The sequence below is a fragment of the Xenopus tropicalis genome, chromosome 3 (assembly GCF_000004195.4).
Source record: "Xenopus tropicalis strain Nigerian chromosome 3, UCB_Xtro_10.0, whole genome shotgun sequence".
Classification (NCBI taxonomy): domain Eukaryota; kingdom Metazoa; phylum Chordata; class Amphibia; order Anura; family Pipidae; genus Xenopus; species Xenopus tropicalis.
Window position 1 is genome coordinate 96,857,199 of NC_030679.2, and position 19,582 is coordinate 96,876,780.

Genomic DNA, 19,582 nt, shown 5'->3' on the forward strand with positions numbered 1-19,582 from the left:
ATCGACCTTTAGTGAATCGACCCCATAGTAGCATATTTATCAAAGGGTGAAAATAGTTCACCATTTGATATGATAGCTGCTTAAACGATCTTGTGCAAGAAGAGCTACTGTATGAGGCAAACTATAACAAACTTTTATTTCACCCTTGGATAAACAAGCCCCTTGATTTGTATGGAGAAGAGATGGGGGAATACTTCACTAAGCAATGTAAGGAAATATAAATATTTATGTACAGCACGGGAAAACAGCAAAGTGAAGAAACATAAGTGTCTGGCCAGTTACTCCCTGATCTTTCCACCAATGCACATTTTCTAAAAACCTGCAGTAGATGGTGCTGCTGATCCACTATACGTTAAATGACAAATACAATTGAGCTGGTCACCTAAGGGCACACTTGTCACCGGATAAGCAGCAGGCAATGTTACTTCTAGCAGGGAGCTTTCCAGATATACTGTACACCATTAAGGTACTCAGAGTAAATCCAATTTTCCAGTTATTTTGTAAGCAAGGCTCTGGGAAAGCGAGCAAGGTGAAAGCCTTACGTTTCTTTGCTGGGATGACTTGCATTGTGAATAATTGAAAGCAATTCTATAGCATAAACTTCAGAACACACATGCACAATGCTTTAAATAAGTCTAACACAACAATGAATCTATAATATAGTCATAGTAACATAGTAAGTTAGGTTGAAAAAAAGACATATGTCCATCAAGTTCATCCATAATGCCTATATATAACCTGCCTAACTAGTTAATCCAGAGGAAGCAAACAACCCCATCTGAAGCCTCTCTAATTTGCCGCAGTGGGATCAGACCCTGGATCAACTTGAACTAAGAGCTATCTCCCATAACCCTGTAGTCCCTCACTTACTAAAAAGCCACCCAACCCCTTCTTAAAGATATATACAGCTGGTTCAGGGAGGGAATTCCACAACTTCATAGCTCTCACAGTACCCTTTGTACCCGATCCTGTAACCAGTTTCCTATATAAGTGCAAATGACCAATAGACCTTAGTTTAGAAAGCAGTTGTTCGTGGGGAATGGTATCAAATGCTTTGGCAAAATCCAAATAGATTATATCTACTGCATCCCCACTGTCCAGCTTCTTACTTACCTCATCATAAAAAGCAATTAAATTGGTGTGACATTATTTGTCCCTCATAAAGCCATGCTGATTTTTGTATGTGATCCCTTAACAAGCCTTCAAATAACTTGCCCACCACGGATGTCAAACTTACAGGCCTATAATTGCCAGGCTGAGATCTTACTCCCTTTTTAAATATAGGAATGACATTCGCCTTCTTCCAATCCCTAGGTACCATACCTGATGAAAGGGAGTCTGAGAATATCAGAAACAGAGGCCACTGCAATTCTGCCCCTAGCTCTCTCAGTACCCGAGGGTGTATTCCATCTGGCCCAGGTGCCTTGTTTACATTTATCTTGTGTAACCCTTTAAGCACCATATCCTGTGCCAACCACTGTATAGTTGGAGCTGAGGCAACAGTGCAGCTATTGGGTGGGACTTGGCACTCTGGCTCCTCTACTGTATACACAAAAGAAAAGAACTGGTTTAGCACATCTGCCTTTTCTGTATCCGCTGTAACCATATTGTTACTATAAATGAATGGGGCCAGACTCTCAACCTGCATCTTTTTACTATTAATATAAAAAATCAAAACCAATTGTAAATTGTCTCAGAATATCATTGTCTACATCATACTAAAATTTAATTTACAACCCCCTGAAAAAGCAAGGCCCATTTTGTTGGAAATATGCTTCTTGTCTTGGGCCATGGAACAGGATCTTCACTTATGAAAGATGTCCTGGCATGTCTCTAACATCACCTACTGACTAATGTACCCTGTCACAAGTGAATAGCACATCAATACTTTAATTGAACAGAAATTGCTCTTAAGATTGCACCTCTACTTTTGCCCTCGCTCCTTTCATATCATTTATGAGTCCTTACCTAGCAGCAGGTTTAAATAAGGGCTTTTTCGCATTCCTTTTCCCTCCAGGAACCCAGGTACACCTCCGTCAGGCATGTGTTTTCGGAGTGCGTATCAGTTAGAGAAATACCCTTTCCAGATACCTGTATCCCCAGATTCTTAGGCCTTAACCATAAGATCTTTGTAGAAGATTTTTGTTTGATGCCTGAAAGAGAGAGTCTGAGGCATAAGCAGTGCAGAATTTAGTGCTTCATGGACCTGCAACTGAAAATTAAAATGGCCCCCTCTTTTTTTTTACCAATTTAGAGCAGAAATGTAATTATCCTATAAATATATCTTTGAAACTGACATACGAACTGTCTCATTAAGAGCAGTGAATCAAACTGCACCTACACTTTCATTCTTGAGCTTTTTAACAGGCGCACTCTTCCTAGGCTGTCAGAATCATTGCAATACACATATATATTTTCAAATGGATTTTAGTGCTGCAAGAAAACCCATCCATAATAAGGTGAATCTACAGCATATCAGAACAAAGTATAGGTAGGCCAATCTTTTGACAGTCTACCTTTACCAAGGTTGCCTTCTCCTTTAATTTAGAACTGTCCCTTGCACTTTTATTAACATTTTCCCTTCATTAGCTCAGTAACAAAGGTTTCCATACTTTCAAGATAAAGAACACTAATAACGTACTGGCAGTGTATCTCTTTAGGAAACACCTTGTTATCTTATTAGATGTTATACCAGAAGGGTTGCAACCTTTCCTGGAAAAATATATACATATATATATATATGATAATATTAATAATAATAAGCGTTATTTTCCTTATTAAGTGACAACCCTATTTACCAGTGTGGTTATTTAACTTTAAAATATGCATGTTTTCCTGAGCAATCCTTTATATATAAAGATAACAATATTTTGTTATCTTTAAACTGTATTGGTGGTAATGATATGGGATGGGAATCTAACATTTAACAGTGCATTTAACAGTGATATGTTGCTTTTTTAAAATTTATAGATACAGTTAAATTAATAGGAAATGCATCTTTGTTTTTCCAACAGCATTATCTGTAAATGTGTTACTGGCGCCCTCTGCTGATGGTTTAGAGCAATTGCTTGCATCAAAAATATTTTTAAACCATATTTTGAAATATATCTGTATGTGAGCAGGCTGAAAACAGAGTTACATTTATAATCCTTTACCAATTTTCTCGCCTATATGTGATCATTCAGTTGTCTAATAACACACACACACACACACATATATATATATATAGCGAACCCAGGGTGGCACTCTGCTTCAGGTCTTATCTTGGGTGCAAGGTAAATGATTTAAATATCCAAAAAAAGACCAGCAACACCGAGAACTGAGTTATATTCCAAAAAGATCAATCGTGTATTAAAAACGCATGAACAGCCAACGTTACGTTTCGATATATATATATATATATATATATATATCTATTCCAGCAATAGTACTTTACAAAAAAAACAAATGTATTGGCAAAGGTAATCATGGATTTTCAGACTTATGTAGTACATTGGTACATTGCAGTGATCTGAAATAAGTAATATCAAGTTATATATCAAACTTACAATTTACAGGGGGGACAGGTCTTTATGCATGAACAATATGCAGGGTATCCATGAGGCTGAGTACTTTTTATGGCACTTTGAATTTCCTCCATTTCAGTAATCCATTACACACAGCAGAAAGTGATGTTTCATCACCATGGAATCAGTATGTTTGTAGCATTTAATGCAGGATTTGGTGTAACTATTTTTTGGTTGTTGATTGGCTTTCTTTTGCCTGAACTGGCCTGCTTGTAATATTCAAGTCCAGTTAAGTTTTATTGTCATCACATCTGCATACAAAATATATATACATGGGACGAAATTGCAAATTAGACCCACACAAGAAAAATAGAAACATAATTACATTTCACATACATACATACTGCTAAAAAGCGCAAAGTGCAAAAACATACTGTGCATATACAGAGCAAAGACTAAATTATGTGCCAAATAATAAAAACTTTTTCTAGTCTCTGCTACCTATTTAGCAAACCCAGCATTTTCAATTTCCAATTCTGCTCACTGATTCAGTTAGTATTCATGCCGTCGCTGTGCCTGCATATAGCCTTCAGTTTGCTGTAATTCTTTACCTGCTCAAGAGTTGTTTCCTGCTCACTATTACTTACCTATCAGTTTACGTTGGAGTTATCTGTGAAGCTATCTACTGCAGCTCTATTTCTTCCTTAAAATGTATTTAATTGGAATTCTTTAACATTCTTTAACATTTGATTTACAAAGTACAGATGCTACCGCTTCTGTGCCTCATTGCCTCACTGTGAGAATCTGTTGTCAGGATGATGAGCAGCGTTGCTATAGTAATAAAGTTCTGGAGAAGAACCAATCAGAGTTGGGACATAAAAAGAAATTCTAAATCGTATAATTCCACAGATCGCCTTCAAATCAAATAAATTGAAAGAATAAGGCACATGGGGGGATGCCACATTGTGGGTAAAAAACACTGCACTTTGCATACTGCACTTGTGTACGTATATTACTGCTGGTAAAGTCATAGAGGTCTGGAGAACTAAAAAAAACCATAAATCTCTTGAAGGGTCATGCACTTAAGGGCTCTGGCACACAGGGAGATTAGTCGCCCGCGACAAATCTCCCGTGTCTCGGGCGACTAATCTCCCCGGATTGCCATCCCACCAGCGAAAATGTAAATCGCCGGTGGGATGGCATACGTGGCGGTGCGATTTCAGTGAGATCGCGCAAGTTTCCTCTCGAGGCAACTTGCGTGATCTCACTGAAATCACGCCGCCGCGTGTGCCATCCCACTGGCGACTTACACTTTCGCCGGTGGGATGGCAGGTGATGGCAACTCGGGGAGATTAGTCGCCTGAGACACGGGAGATTTGTTGCGGGCGACTAATCTCCCCGTGTGCCAGAGCCCTAAGAAAGTACAGCATGCAAAGTGCAATTTACTTAACATCTAGTGGCCAGAGCCCCCAAGGCACAGAATAGAAAAAGACAGACACTGATTCTAATAGAAATTACATATGCAAATAACTTAAAAACCATTACAAATGTGTATTGAATGTTATTACAAAGTTGCTTAGAATTAGGTTTTCTTTTATTAGGCAAAAAACTAATTTTTGGTTGATGTCCATTAAACTGCAATGTGGCTATAAAATATTATGTTTGTAAACGGTCTACTCTCTCTTACTGATCTGTTATGTTTTGATACATATAAGGTTAAGTCTGTCGTTTCTCTGATCCTTATCTTGCCTTTTCCAGCTGCTTCTAACATTTCACACTACACTATCTTCCGCTCTGGGGACCATCTGCTCTTATTCTAGCTGGGTTGGCTTGACATGTCCTTTAATGTAGCCCTGCAAAATACAAAGTTCAAAACGGTTTTTAAAGCAAGAACTTTGAAGTTGTGGAGTGCTCTCCCTGAAGCTGTTATACTGGCAGTCATATTAGATAGTTGCAGAAAACACTTACCTGAATATATATCTGATAATATCTGAACTTATTAAAAGGCACTTTAGAGTACCATGACTTAGACTTGGTCTGTGCCCAGGTCTGGGAACAAGTAGAGCCAAACATCATGAACTTTCATTCTGCCTGAACTACCAATCATCATGTAGGCAGCACACAGAAACCTTACCGTAGATCAGATCTAAGTAAATAAATTATTCTGTGCATTTGTTGTGAATCATTTGCCCTGGGACACAGGCAAGGATCAAAAAGGCAAGAAACAAGTTTCCTTTGTCTTTCATGTCTTCGCCTTATCAAAACACCTTTTCTCATTCACTGCAATATGAGAGGCCACAAATCTATAAACTGAATTTCTTCCCCATCTTGTTTGGAAAGTGGCAGGTAAACAGCTTTACCTGTCTTTTTGAATGCATAAAATGGCTGAAAATATTGAGAAATATGAGCAGTAAGACACTTAGGAACTGGCATGTAAATGTCTCTATTTGCTTCTTCTCTCATGGTGACAAGCAGTCTCAAACAAAACCATTAAAGTCACTTTTTAGATTAAGATGCTAAAAAAAAAAATTGTCAGTGTGTCTTGAATTACTCCTGGTACCAGCTCTGTATTGTGGAGCCTTTTCACCCGTTAGCACCCCACGTGGATGAATACTGAAGTCCTACTATATCCTTAATTGAAGGGACATTAGTAGCTTACAGGGGCAACAAAGTTGAAGCCTGCCCACATGTATGCTCTGTTATTGCAGCAGTATATTCACGGTTGGACTATAGAGGGCCCAGCAGTTACAGTACATCAAGCTATGTTTCATCTTCTTCTGAATCACTTCCAGTATCTCCAGTGCCACCATGAGAGTCCCTGTCAAACCTGTAGCACCCACTTTTGCTAATTGAAATGGGGACAATAGAGGGAGGAAGAGGGTAGTAGCAGTCTTTTCCTGGCGCATTGAAGGCAGTAGGAGTAGAAGTATGGGGGAGGCAGGTGCTGACACCTGGATTGCAGGGAACTGAAAGTACTTGCCTTCATGATGATTGTGGGAGACAATGTAGCTTATTTCTACCAAATAAGGTAGAAAGGGAGGACAAAGGGGGGCAAAGGGGACCATAAATAATGGAGGAGAAAGGAGGAGGTGAAGGAGGAGAAAATGAGAAACCTAGCAGGATATTAGAAGTTTCACAAAGGGTATGGGGCACAGACAGGCCTGGACTGGCAATGTGTGAATTCTAAAAAATGCCAGAGGAACTGCTGTTAGATATCATAAACAGTCACTAATAATTGGGCTGGTGGGGGCAGTTTGGGCCTATGTGTACTTGAAATGCCAGGACCTATATTAAAAACCAGTACAGACCTAAGTACAGACCAAATCCTTCTATACAAGTTATGGAACGCTAAAGTGATAATAAGTTCAAATAATAAAGTAAGTGTTTTCTGCAACTATCTAATATGACTGCCAGTATAACTTCACGTTTTGCAGGGCTACATTAAATAACATATCAACCCAACCCAGCTCGAATAAGAGCAGATGGATACAGTGTGAAATGTTAGAAGCAGCTTTGCCTACAGCTGATCAGCTGGAAAAGGCAAGATAAGGATCAGAAAAAGGACAGGCTTAACCTTATATGCATCAAAACATAACAGATAAGTAAGAGAGAGTAGACTGTACGCAAACATAATATCATATAGCCACATTGCAGTTTAAAGGACATGTCAACCCAAAAAAAAAAAAAAAACCCAAAGTTCTTTTTTGCCTAATAAAAAAAAACATAACTCTAAGCAACTATGCAATAACATTCATTACAAATTTTTAACGGTTTCTAGGTTATTTGTAAATATAATTTATTTTAATTTTATTAAAAGCAGTGTTTGTCTGTTCTTTTCTATTCTCTGCCCTGGGGGCTCTAACTCTTGAAACAATGTAACACAAGCAGCAGACTGACAGACCTGCCTTGCTGGAGGAGACTGATGTTTGCAACATTGTTAAGCAAATGCTGCTTCCAATAGCAATTACATTTAGAAATAACTTTTAAAGCACTAAAATGTATAATACATTCATATTGGAAAGTTAGGAAAAAAAACTATTTTTTTGGGTTGACATGTCATTTAAACTGCAATGTGGCTATATGATATTATGTTTGTGAACAGTCTACTCTCTCCCTCTGATCTGTTATGTTTTGATGCATATAAGGTTAAGCCTGTCCTTTCTCTGATCCTTATCTTGCCTTTTCCAGCTGATCAGCTGTGGGCAAAGCTGCTTCTAACATTTCACACTGTAGTTTCCTACCGTATATTCTGCTCTGAGGACCATCTGCTCTTATTCTAGCAATCCCAGCATCATTTCCATCTGACTTATGCCTTTCAATGTAGAAAAGGGAAAAAAATAACTTTCTTTTGTGCTGATGCTACGTAAAGTAGATTTACCTTCAATCATCATTTATTAAATCTCCATCCATTAAAAACCATAGCTTGCTAGAGCTGCGTGCATTAAGCCTGATTATAGAGGCTGTAGAAAAGGGGGATGGGAAGGAAGGCAGCAGTCTGTACCCATGTGTTGCTCACTTCTACTTATGACTGCCTCCAAGCTATGTCTACAGAAGCTTCTACATTCTGGAACTTATGTTACTACAGAGAAGTGATGCCTACTTCCCTAGGTTCATCTTCTCACTGTTGGCCTGCTGAACTCTGAGCTGTGGCTTCAGTAAATGAATGAATATAAAGTTCCCCTTAATGACTTGGAGCTGCTAAATATATCCTTATGGAGGGGAAAGGGCAAGGGGGCAAGCGAGCAGCTGGAGGTAGAGGTGGAAAGTTCTCAGGTTCCTTAAGAAGGATGAGCGGGTCCTTTAAACGCACATCTCTAAAGGGCTCTTCATCTGGATCCCAAAAGGTATGTAAGACTGTAAAGCTGCAAATGGAATTGCTTAGACACATGGGGCACTTTTGCCTGCCTTATCTTTTTCTACTCCATGTTTTAAAAATACAGTATTACTAAACAGTAGCCTTTTGTACATGTAAATTGCTTTCTAAGAATAAAATGTCTAAAAGTTAAAGACAGATAAGTATGACAGGATAAATTAATTCCATGTTTTAAGATATTATCCAGAGAATGCTCATGCAAAGATTGTCTTACTCTGTTCAGCGCTAATGAAAGCCCTTTCACTAATGATACAAGATACAAAACAATTTGAAAGTAAATACAGTAAAAATACAACTTAATGAGTATGTGTATAAAAAGGCTAATTTGCATTAATTTATACATGCTATTATGTCATTAATTTCATATGAATCTTATTTTGTTCTGTAGAATGGAGATACTGCAGGTGCTTAGTGACTGGAAATAGAAGCTCTGCATTATCTAGGATAGGTACTGACTTTGTTATTGGCAAGTGTAACATCAGATCCAGGCATGTTGACTTGATGCCAGTACTAGGCAGAATAAAATTATTAAAACCTTCATTGTGCTTTCAACAAGAACTTAATGGATCCTAAACAAACAACTACAAAACTACAAAAAGCATATATTGCTTATGACTGAAGTTACTGACCCTTTCTTGAGTTTATAACAGTTGGAATCTATGTCTGTTGAGCAAATGGATCTTAATCATTTGCACAAAAAACTCTACTGTTCTTAACAGTTTGCTCAGCTGTGTTTTTTTACTAGTTCATTGGGAGCTGTATCTTTTTCTAATGTCTCTCAGTGGTTTAATGTAGCCTTAAAATGAGCAGCTTCCTGTTCTGCAGGAAGTGGGGATTCAGAGGAAATGCATTCCCCTGAGAAACAACTAATGCAATAAAAGACAAGGAAATTGCACTGTATTGCTTTTGGATAAAGTGTATATGTAGTAGCTTTCTGTGTTAAACCCCTTTTAAAATGCTAAGACTTTCATTATCCTTAATGGAACCAAGAATGTGCATCTCTCACCAAAACTACTAGTAATGGCTACAGTTATTATTATTATTATTTTTCTAAGATTTCTGAACAGACCCACTGTAATAAGAAGCCATGACTGAAAAGAACCAAGCAATCGCTCTATATTTTAGAGAGGTTATATTTTGCACAGAGGTTTTTGGCCATTTTTTTAATGTCTGGGTTCTGCTATACACATTATGGTCATCATTTACTAAAATAGATTCCAATATTCAACAGTGCATAACCTTTTACATCCAATCAGATATTTTCTTACATTATAACATGTGCACAGCTGCACTGAGCCAGTTGAGCAACCCATAGAGCCTATCAGACATTACATCACACTAGTGGAAAATTACATTCATATTACTGAAAAATCTCCTTTGTGTGATATCTGAAGGTCATTATTTATTATTCCAAATTAGGGAGGCAAAAAGGTGACGTATAATAATACCTCCTGTTTTAAACAGTATCTCGCTTACTTTTTCTTTTCATGATCATTATTATTTTTTCTGTCTTTCCAACACGTAAAGATAAAGTGCAAGTTTAATTGCAGTGCCATTACACCAGTCAGTTACTATTATTTCTGTCTTGGTGTTTTTCTTTTCTGATGTATATTAATACTTATTCTCAGTCAGAAAGTTTGCAATAACAATGCTTACCAGTAGGGGAATACATGAAGGAACTGTAACACCCTGACAAGATTTAAACCAGTGACCTGCTATTTGCTATATATTACTTCTGCACTATCTAAATAGACTGCTACTTATATGCTGTGTTCTCCTTTAGTTTCCAGATAGGCATAGTGAATTTAGATGTTGTTTTTGGCAACAGGTACTTAGGGGCTGATTTACTAACCCACGAATCCGACCCGAATTGGAACAGTTCCGACTTGAAAACGAACATTTTGCGACTTTTTCGTATGTTTTGCGATTTTTTCGGATTCTGTACGAATTTTTCGTTACCAATACGATTTTTGCGTAAAAACGCGAGTTTTTCGTATCCATTACGAAAGTTGCGTAAAAAGTTGCGCATTTTTCGTAGCGTTAAAACTTACGCGAAAAGTTGCGCATTTTTCGTAGCGTTAAAACTTAACGCTACGAAAAATGCGCAACTTTTCGCGTAAGTTTTAACGCTACGAAAAATGCGCAACTTTTTACGCAACTTTCGTAATGGATAGGAAAACTCGCGTTTTTACGCAAAAATCGTATTGGTAACGAAAAATTCGTAAAGAATCCGAAAAAATCGCAAAACATACGAAAAAATCGCAAAATACCGATCATTACGAAAAAAACGCAATCGGACTCCATTCGACCCGTTCGTGGGTAAGTAAATCAGCCCCTTAGAGTTAGCCATCAGTCTGCCTATATAACCTCCAGCTCTGTATTCATTCACTGCCCATTGTAGGTCAAATTTGCTGGTTCCTATGTGCCCTGAGTCCTGTTCCTAGATTCTGATTCCTGCTTCCCTGGTCTTCTCCCTTGTGTTGTTTCTTGGTTTAAACCCTGGCTTGTTTCTGGTTTCAAGTTTGCCTTATGATCCTGCAGTAGTTTTTCTGTTACTGACCTGGCCTGCATGATGTCTAGTTCTGTCCTTACAGATTATTTTCTTCCAGCTACATAGTTACATAAGACCAAGACATCTGAAAGACTTCAAAATGTAATGCTTTGGTTTTTCAAGATCTTTTTCTAATGATTTTGAAATTTCATATATAATACCATTGTCTATAAAGCTGACTTCTGTGTTGAATACCGTATCAGGAATACAAGGAGGAAAGCAGGGCTCAATGGATGACATTGATTCTTTAGATTACAGGTAGAAATGTCATATTCAGATAAGGCAGACTGCATAGCAGACAGCAGCTCACCAGCATGAATCCAGGTAGGATGTTACAGGAACAAGAAAATGGTTTGGTCTCATATAAGGGATATTTTGGGGTTCTTATTTCACACAAAAATAAATGATCACATTTTCCTCTTAAAATGATCAGGCCCCAGTGTGTCTGCAACTATGGTAGTTACTATAACAATCATACTTGTAATGCTTAATCTTTTTTTCCTTTTCAAAACCACCTCTATATGAATTAGAGCAAATGACATGCAGTGTACAGGGACAGGGGCAGGGGAGTAACTACAGGGGCATAACTACAGAGGAAGCAGATCCTGCAGCTGCAGGGAGTCCAAATAGTGTAGAGCAGGGGTCCCCAACCTTTGTTAATCCTGAGCCACAGCCAAGTGTAAAAAGACTTGGAGAGCAACACAAGCATCATTAAAGTTCATGGGGTTGCCAAATAAGGGCTATAAATGATTGGCTATAAGGTAGCTTCAATGCACACTATCAGCTTACAGGGGGCTTTATTTGGTAGTAAATCTTGTTCTTATTCAACAAAAACTTGCCACCAAGTCAGGAATTCAAAAATAAACACCTGGTTTGGGGACACTGAGAGCAACATCAAAGGGGTTGGGGAGCAACATGTTGCTCATGAGTCACTGGTTGGGGATCACTGGTGTAGAGGGCCAAGTAAGGCCCTAATTAATGAGCAATTTCAATGTATCTTTGTAGAATAGGTCAACTTAGCAATGTTTTGGGGCCCTGTGACATCTAGTTACGCCATTGCTGGCATGTCTACAGTTTGTGTGTGCTGGAATACATCTGTGTTCCCAGAAGGGGTACATTTATTTCCAACTTCCTATAATATCTCATTGCTCAGTTTGTGAGCTTAGTGACTGGAGTACAGTTGCTGTGCAACCAGCTCTACTATGTATAGCTTTAGAGAAAATATTAAATGTCATATTGTCAGGCACATCTTGAAATGTGGAAATATTTAGCTGCCTTACTGACTAAAGAGGATGCAGATCACAATCTTTTGCCATTCTTTTCCAACCACTTAAATAAAAAGTTGTCAAGTGAGTTAACTTATATATTTTCAAACTTTTCTTTCATAATTTCTTCAGATATTGCTTTTGAAAATATCATATCACTTTTGCCTTTGATGCTGCAGCTAAGGCTGCAAAGATGTTTTTCAACTCAACTCAGTTTTCTGGTTTTAGCTTTGTTTTTTTGTCAGTATCATATCATGATCAATAAACTGCATTTGAAGTCTATAACAGGCATCAGAGAAAAACAGCAGACTATATCAAAAGAAACACTTGATGAATTAAGCAGTAGATGCATAAACACAAACAGAATAAACCATAATTTATGAGCGTATCACTTACCTGGAGGCAAGGGAAGTTTTACTTTAGACTTGTATGGCTAGCACACGTGAAAATAGAAAGGCTCAAATGGAATGCAAGTTAAGTACATTATAGGCAAAATACACTAATAATACCTGAAATTAAGTTTATGGGGATCTTTACTAGATTTTTTTTTACAGCTACATCTTTGTTCAGAGACTGCATTATTTAAGGTGGTATTTATTCCACTTCACTGGATTGCTGTTAATAATAATAAAATCTAAAACTTTCCAATAACTTGTTAGTCACATGAAAGTTATTCTTCTGCCTTGTGGGCTATGGCTACATGGGCATCCAAGTCACCTTTGGGACCCTAGTTTGGAACTTCCTTTATTTACTGCTGGGGACAGTTAGCGTTAGTCTAACCCTGCAACATTACTACTAATGTAAGGAGAAGGCTCACAGAATGGTACAGTGTAAGATGGTACAGTGTAAGGTGTTTGTGTGTGAATTAGTGAGAAATAACAAATATTTAGAGGTAAAACCCACCTGCAAAAATTGTATAAAAATTGTTTGCTCTTATAAATGCGTGATGGATAAAACAAGTATGGGACCTGTTATCCAGAATGCTCAGGACTTGGGGCCCCTAATTTGTATTTACTCTGAATTCATGAATACATAAACCCATTGACACAAACCTGTTATTTTCAATATGATAGGAAGAAGATTAGATTAAATAATCTAAGATTATTCAGTAACTGCAATGAAGTGCCTGTGCCTATTAAAAATTAGTATCAATTGATAAATTCTTATGAAGTGTCAGTGCTCCAATTCGTGACTTATTCCACAATTAGGAAATAAATATAAAAAAAACCCCAAAACATAAAAATTGCTTACAATTCATTCAAATAACGGTTACAAAATAATAAGATGGAACACCACAAATAGGGAGAAGGCAGGATGCCAAGGACTGTGGTCTTGTGTTTTATCTTCCCTACCTCAATTGTGGAGAGCTTATCTTACCTAAAGAATCCCAAATCCAAGGCACTTTGGAGTTATAGAGAAGAAAGATTAAAAGAAGCATAAAAATTTAAGCACCTTAAAAGGCCACTGTACATGTACAAATAAACCCATATGGTGATAATGAGAAACTATTTTTAAAAACTAATTATTATGGAGAATTAAGCAATGTTCGTTATAAAATCAATAAGAGAAAACTTTGTCAACGTGCCTTTCGCATAAGGGTTTTTCAAGGCAAATGGATCTATCAGAGTACGCGAGGTTATTTAAAGCTTCCTTGTATTACATCATGCTAATCTGCCCTTTCCTATGTGACTATTATTTGAATATTTGACGCATCATGCGCATGTGCGTATTTGTACGGGCAGTGTCGCACAGCTACTCCTTTCTCATCATTACCAGAAAGGGCTGTTTGCCATCTCGCCCCAGATCTGACCAGAAAAAGGGAAACACATGAATATAAACGATCTTTGTCACCATAGCAACCGGGATTCAATGTAGTTTCACCTAGTATATTAACAAGAGCTTACTGGTATTCGATTTATAACTCAATAAAGGTTTTCAATACTCCAACTTTGTGAAATTAATTACGATGATTTGATGATATGTATACTATTATTTGCTAAATACATTTATATAACAAAACTAATTCTGTTCATTATATAATTATTTAATGAATTTTTCAAAATTTACCATGCACTCACAGTGCCCACTATATATTACACCACTTATAGCTGAGCTCAAAGTACTCTTTTGTAAAAATGCTATAAAATGTCACTTTTAACACACAGACATTCCTTAATTTTAGAATTAACACACACACAAGGATTTTATCCATATATACAGTATATATCTACAGGTTGATGCTAAACTACATAAACTACATAGAAACAATAATCTACTCATACTGTCCAGTGGCCTAACAAGCAGATCACTGGTTATGATTATTGGTTAGCAAAGTACACAATCAGAGGCTGTGGTCTGGTCACAGGCGGAGGTCATTACAGCAGTATTACAAGCATTACCGTAGTATTACATTACCCCCATAAAGGCCCATTGTGTATCCATAAAGGAAACTAAGAACAATAATCAATAAAGAAAATACTATCTATACTAACTTTAAATAACTCTCCCCCCATGTGCCATTTCATTAAAAACAGAAATCAGCTGTGTATTAGGGACTCACCATACACAATTATTTTACTTGTAGAAAAAGTATCATATACCCCATCAATACAACACATTTTATTTAAAATAAGCATCATGTGTACAACGCAAAGTATGTCTAAGCCAACCAATATGCAGTAAACCAATGTTCAATTCTTCAAGTAAGCATCTTGCATTGATATTGTGTGGGGGAATTTAGCATATGAAGTGGATTACAGATCAATCATCAATTAGCATTGCTGCAAACAAAAATAATTAGTTTCTGTAGGTTGTTGGCATTAAATAAATATTTACCCCTGTTTCTTAATAGCACCCTAAATGATCAGATATTAGAACTTGCTCTGGGTGGCTGCAGAGACCAACCCATGCATTAGTATTAACCGCATTATTGTATAACCTGTTGTTTTTTAGAATGTGTTGTTCTGGAGTAGCTCAGAAAGATCTCATCTGGATGTTATGCAAAATGTTGATGTGTACTTAGAGACAGCAGGGAAAAGGCAGCCAAAGATTAATCTCTGATAATGGCACAGCGAAAGAGCTAGCAGCTGGTGTGGATTAATATTCCTTAATATCTGCTTTCATGTGATTAATAGATAGATGGTTAAAGCCTTTACCTACAGAGAGCAAGCAGAGTGTTGTGGCTCTAGTGACACTTAGAATGCGCACATCTTTAGTGCTCTGGGAGCTTATGTAGCAGGTAATGTGAGTTCACATAATCACTGCTTATGGGTCAGCTTCCTGGAAATTGCCTGTGAACACAGACCAGAATAAATTACTAAATTCCATAAAAAGCCTTTCTGTCAATGTCCTATTTATTGGTTGACATTAATTTCTGATTTGTATCTATTCTGTTTTTCCTATATTATCAGTGACCTCTTTTCTTAATAATGGTCAAGTTGAAACTACCCAAGAGAGACTTGCTACTGTGTTATGCACTTTGATTTTAACTCTTTATATTCTGATCCTAAGGGTAATAGATATTGCAACAGGTTTACAAATAACCTGTTATTTTCAGGTAATGTTAATCAAGTCATATAGACGTCATAACAGCCTGATTTCTATGAGCAAATCCACCATTCTGTTAACCAACATTTTTAAATGAAGTACTTTTTTACAGACAAATAAAAGAGCCCACATAGTATTCAAATGATTGAGTTACTTTATGGCCTAACAGTGCCTAATATAGAGGAAACCAGACAGACAGAATTCAGTTCCATGGTATTACAAGATGATCAAAATCTTGTAATACCATGGAACTGCAGTCTGTCTTGAGGAACCCATAGATGTATTGTAGCAATATATGGGTGGAAAGGCCAAAAACTTTCCATATTGCTTGACAATATTGCTGTTTTTGTGGACAGTGTTACGAGCAAATCAAAAATAGTTCATATTGTACTTAAATGGAACATTTTTGAGCAATGGGCATGTATTCTCAACAAGCTTTCTTGGCAGTACATGCACTTCCAGTTTTGTATATGCTACCAAGCGAGGGGGGGTGTTAGTTGGCCAAAGGTTGCCGTATTACAATAATGAAAAGTTATCTGTTTTGTACATCATATATGATGGATAGATTTTATATATAGCAGAAAGCAGTAACTGGTGTCAGCCCTATAATGTCTTCTGATTCAACATCAGAGTATGATGGCATGCATTTTCAGGGTCACTGCCCAACTAGTTTTTTTTTATCTTGAATAATCATCTCATGTGAGATCACACAGAGTAACGTGATTAAATAAAGAAATTACATATGTACTTCTGTCACATGTAACCCCTTTAGATTTTTGGATCAGAAGCTTATTGGCCTTTGTATGGGACATGGCCTCTCTGACTTAGGGTTTGGCCCTGATGTATTTTGAGTACAGCAGCAAGCCACACATATGGTCCTACCCATTTTGTTTGCACAGGCTGCCTGATCCATTGACCAAGTTATGCACAAAGTTACCAAACAAATTGTCTAGTTTATGGCAAGCTTAAGTAAATTTGACAGAAATTTTCCTGAGAATGAGAGATGCATTACTAAATGGGATTATACACAGGGAAAGCTTGTAGCAAAGCTGATCTGATTTATAAAGTGATATTTAAGTATTTCTTTAAAAGGACATGGATTAGATGTTTTCTGTTTGAATACTTAAGTATGGGATTTCACTACAAGTCATTATGCATTGGAGCTTCCTCTAAAAGCTGCTCAGAATACATCAGTGCAAGTTAATTATTATTATCCTATATTTATATAAAGCTGAAAAATTCCAAGGCACTTGTATGCATCGCTCATATCAGTCCTTGCCCCAGTGGAGCCTACATTCAAAAGTCCCTATGGCATTCTTACACGACAGTCCATTTTATCTGCAGGAAATGCACACAGAGCATTCAAACTCCTAACAGATGGTGCCTAGAGCCAAGAACCCAAGTGCAGCAATGCTAGAGCCAAGAACCCAAGTGCAGCAATGCTAGAGCCAAGAAACCAAGTGCAGCAATGCTAGAGCCAAGAACCCAAGTGCAGCAATGCTAGAGCCAAGAACCCAAGTGCAGCAATGCTATCCATTGTTCCACTGTGTTTCTTATATTGTGGAGGAGTCAGTATTGCATCTATTTGGAAAATGACTCTAGAACAGGTGCATTTATTGTTACTCTTTAGACATATTACAGTGTTTAACAATATTGCTAATATGGTCACAGGCAAACATGTATACGAATTGCCTTGGCAGGTCACGGGATATTTGCAGTCAGTGGATACAAAAAGAGTGATATATTTCCATAGCTGAAATAAGCAGAGATTATAACAACAGTAATTATGACCATTTACCAAATAAAGTCCAAGATGTTATGTATGTAGTTTAATAATAAGAAATACCCAGCAACAGATAGAACATAAAAAAAGATAGCATACTGAAATATTAGGTATTAAGGGTCGTCACTAAGAAGTTCCTTGATCATAAAAAGGCACATTGCTTAAAGTCAGGGAACTAGTTTCTAGTGTAAAAAGTGTATGAGAAGAGGGAATGGAAGAGCTAGGATAAGTGGTGCCAAAGGAATCCCTGTGCCATACAGTGGTGCAATAGCGCATGATAAATCATTGTTAACAAATGATACATTTTTAAAATGGGAATGGGATGATATTGAGTAGAAACTACATCGAAAGGTTATTGGGTACAAAAAAATAACTTTCCCCAAAAGTAATTTATCATATATAAATCAATGTACAGCCGCTGTATTTTTGTTTGCGAGCACACAAGTGCTTAGCTTAGCTTAAGTTGCCTCTGAACATTGCCTACAGGGTACAATATGGGAAAAAGTTTGTTTGATGAGTGCTTCAATAAGAATTGTTCTTACATAAACTAATTTTATTTTAAATGGACCATAGTTGTTGATATAAAGTATTTTAAGAAGACCATTTTAAATAAAATTCTATTTTTATAGAATTCTATTAGTATAAACATGCTGTATGTCGGAAATCCCTTATGGCTTTATAACGGGAGGTTAAGGCTACCCTTTTATTTCAGTCTTGCAGTAATTCTGTAATATTTCTATTGCGGTGGTTCCCAAACTGCCTGCCTGTGAGGGCTGAGAGCAGTGACAGTGGTTGCTCAGCCTGATGACCTATTAGGGTGAGAACTGGTGAGAATCTCCTCTCTTAGATATACCTAAAAGCATAATTTGAAGGTCAGTTAGAGTGAAATTTGGGATAAATATATATTTTATGTCCTGGATATATTGTGATTTAATGGTAATGTAGGTATGTATGTATAACTTTATTTATAAAGCACCACAAGGGTACGCAGTGCTGTACAATCTTACAAAAAACAAAATTACACACAGGGAGGACAAGTGTTATAATAAATAAATACAATATATATATATGCACAGGGAATAAGTGCCATGTGGAATGAGACACAGTAGGAAGGAGGTCCCTGCCCCGTAGAGCTTACAGTTTAAGTGGTTTGGTAACATACAGGCACAAATTGGAAGGTAAGAGTGCACTAGGTATGGGCATTTGCCCTTAAGCGCAGGACTGGGCAAAATAATGTAGCTCTGTCTTCACCCTAAGGGGGGTTCTGGACAAAGGTTGGACCTTCAAGTGGGGTTTGAACTCAAAAATGGTTGACAACTGCTGTTCTAGAGGCATATTAAGATGCAATCCCTGTAGTAGCTGTGAAAGGAGTTCATCACTGGGCTAATAAATCTACTCTCAGATTAATTTAGAAGTGTCTGTGGGAGTTTTAAGGAATATTATCTTTGATACATGGTGTGCCTAGTCAGAAATATAACCTCATAATCTTCAGATAGGGTTTTAGCATGTAAGGTAATATTGCCCCCAAAGCATATCACTTGATGGATAGTTGGACTGACCTGCTAGATCACCAAAGGATCTCTCAGTGAGCCCAGGCCATAAAGCTCCCACAGATTAGAACCTGTCCCACTATCTTTTATTACATGTAATTGTTGTGAAAGCAGCTCCTGTATTTCATCTTCCTTGGTATTTACTTGGTATGTCCTATCTGTGATACTGGTGCCAAAAGGATTCTTGGAGCAGTTAATGCAATGAGCTAATATTGTTTTTTTAGTGATTTAAAGTTGTTGATATTATATTACATAGTTTATTATATAATTTGTTTATTTTTTTACATTATCTTTTTTATTATTTTAGAGTTATCGTTAAATGTATTTACATTCAAATGTATTTTTTGCTGTATCCCATATCTCTTGCCCCTAATCACCATACGCTGTGCTGTCATCTTACAGACAGTATCAGGAACAGACTGAACCACTGCTCAGCATAATCATTGCTCTTTTTAATAAGCCTTTAAATGGTGTACAGATGGCTATGGCTTTAAAGGTATTAATCTCT

General features: G+C 37.2%; 1 protein-coding gene across 3 annotated transcripts in view; it reads left to right on the forward strand.

Moving 5' to 3' along the window:
- Positions 1-8,048: 8,048 nt before the first annotated feature.
- trpm1 (transient receptor potential cation channel subfamily M member 1) overlaps positions 8,049-19,582 on the forward strand; it is a 79,650-nt gene continuing 68,116 nt past the window's right edge. For all 3 annotated transcript variants that reach the window (XM_031899152.1, XM_031899151.1, XM_031899153.1), the window contains exon 1: positions 8,049-8,350. In XM_031899152.1, the coding sequence (XP_031755012.1) occupies positions 8,219-8,350 (132 nt within the window). In that variant the 5' untranslated portion in view covers positions 8,049-8,218. The remainder of the gene's footprint in view (positions 8,351-19,582) is intronic.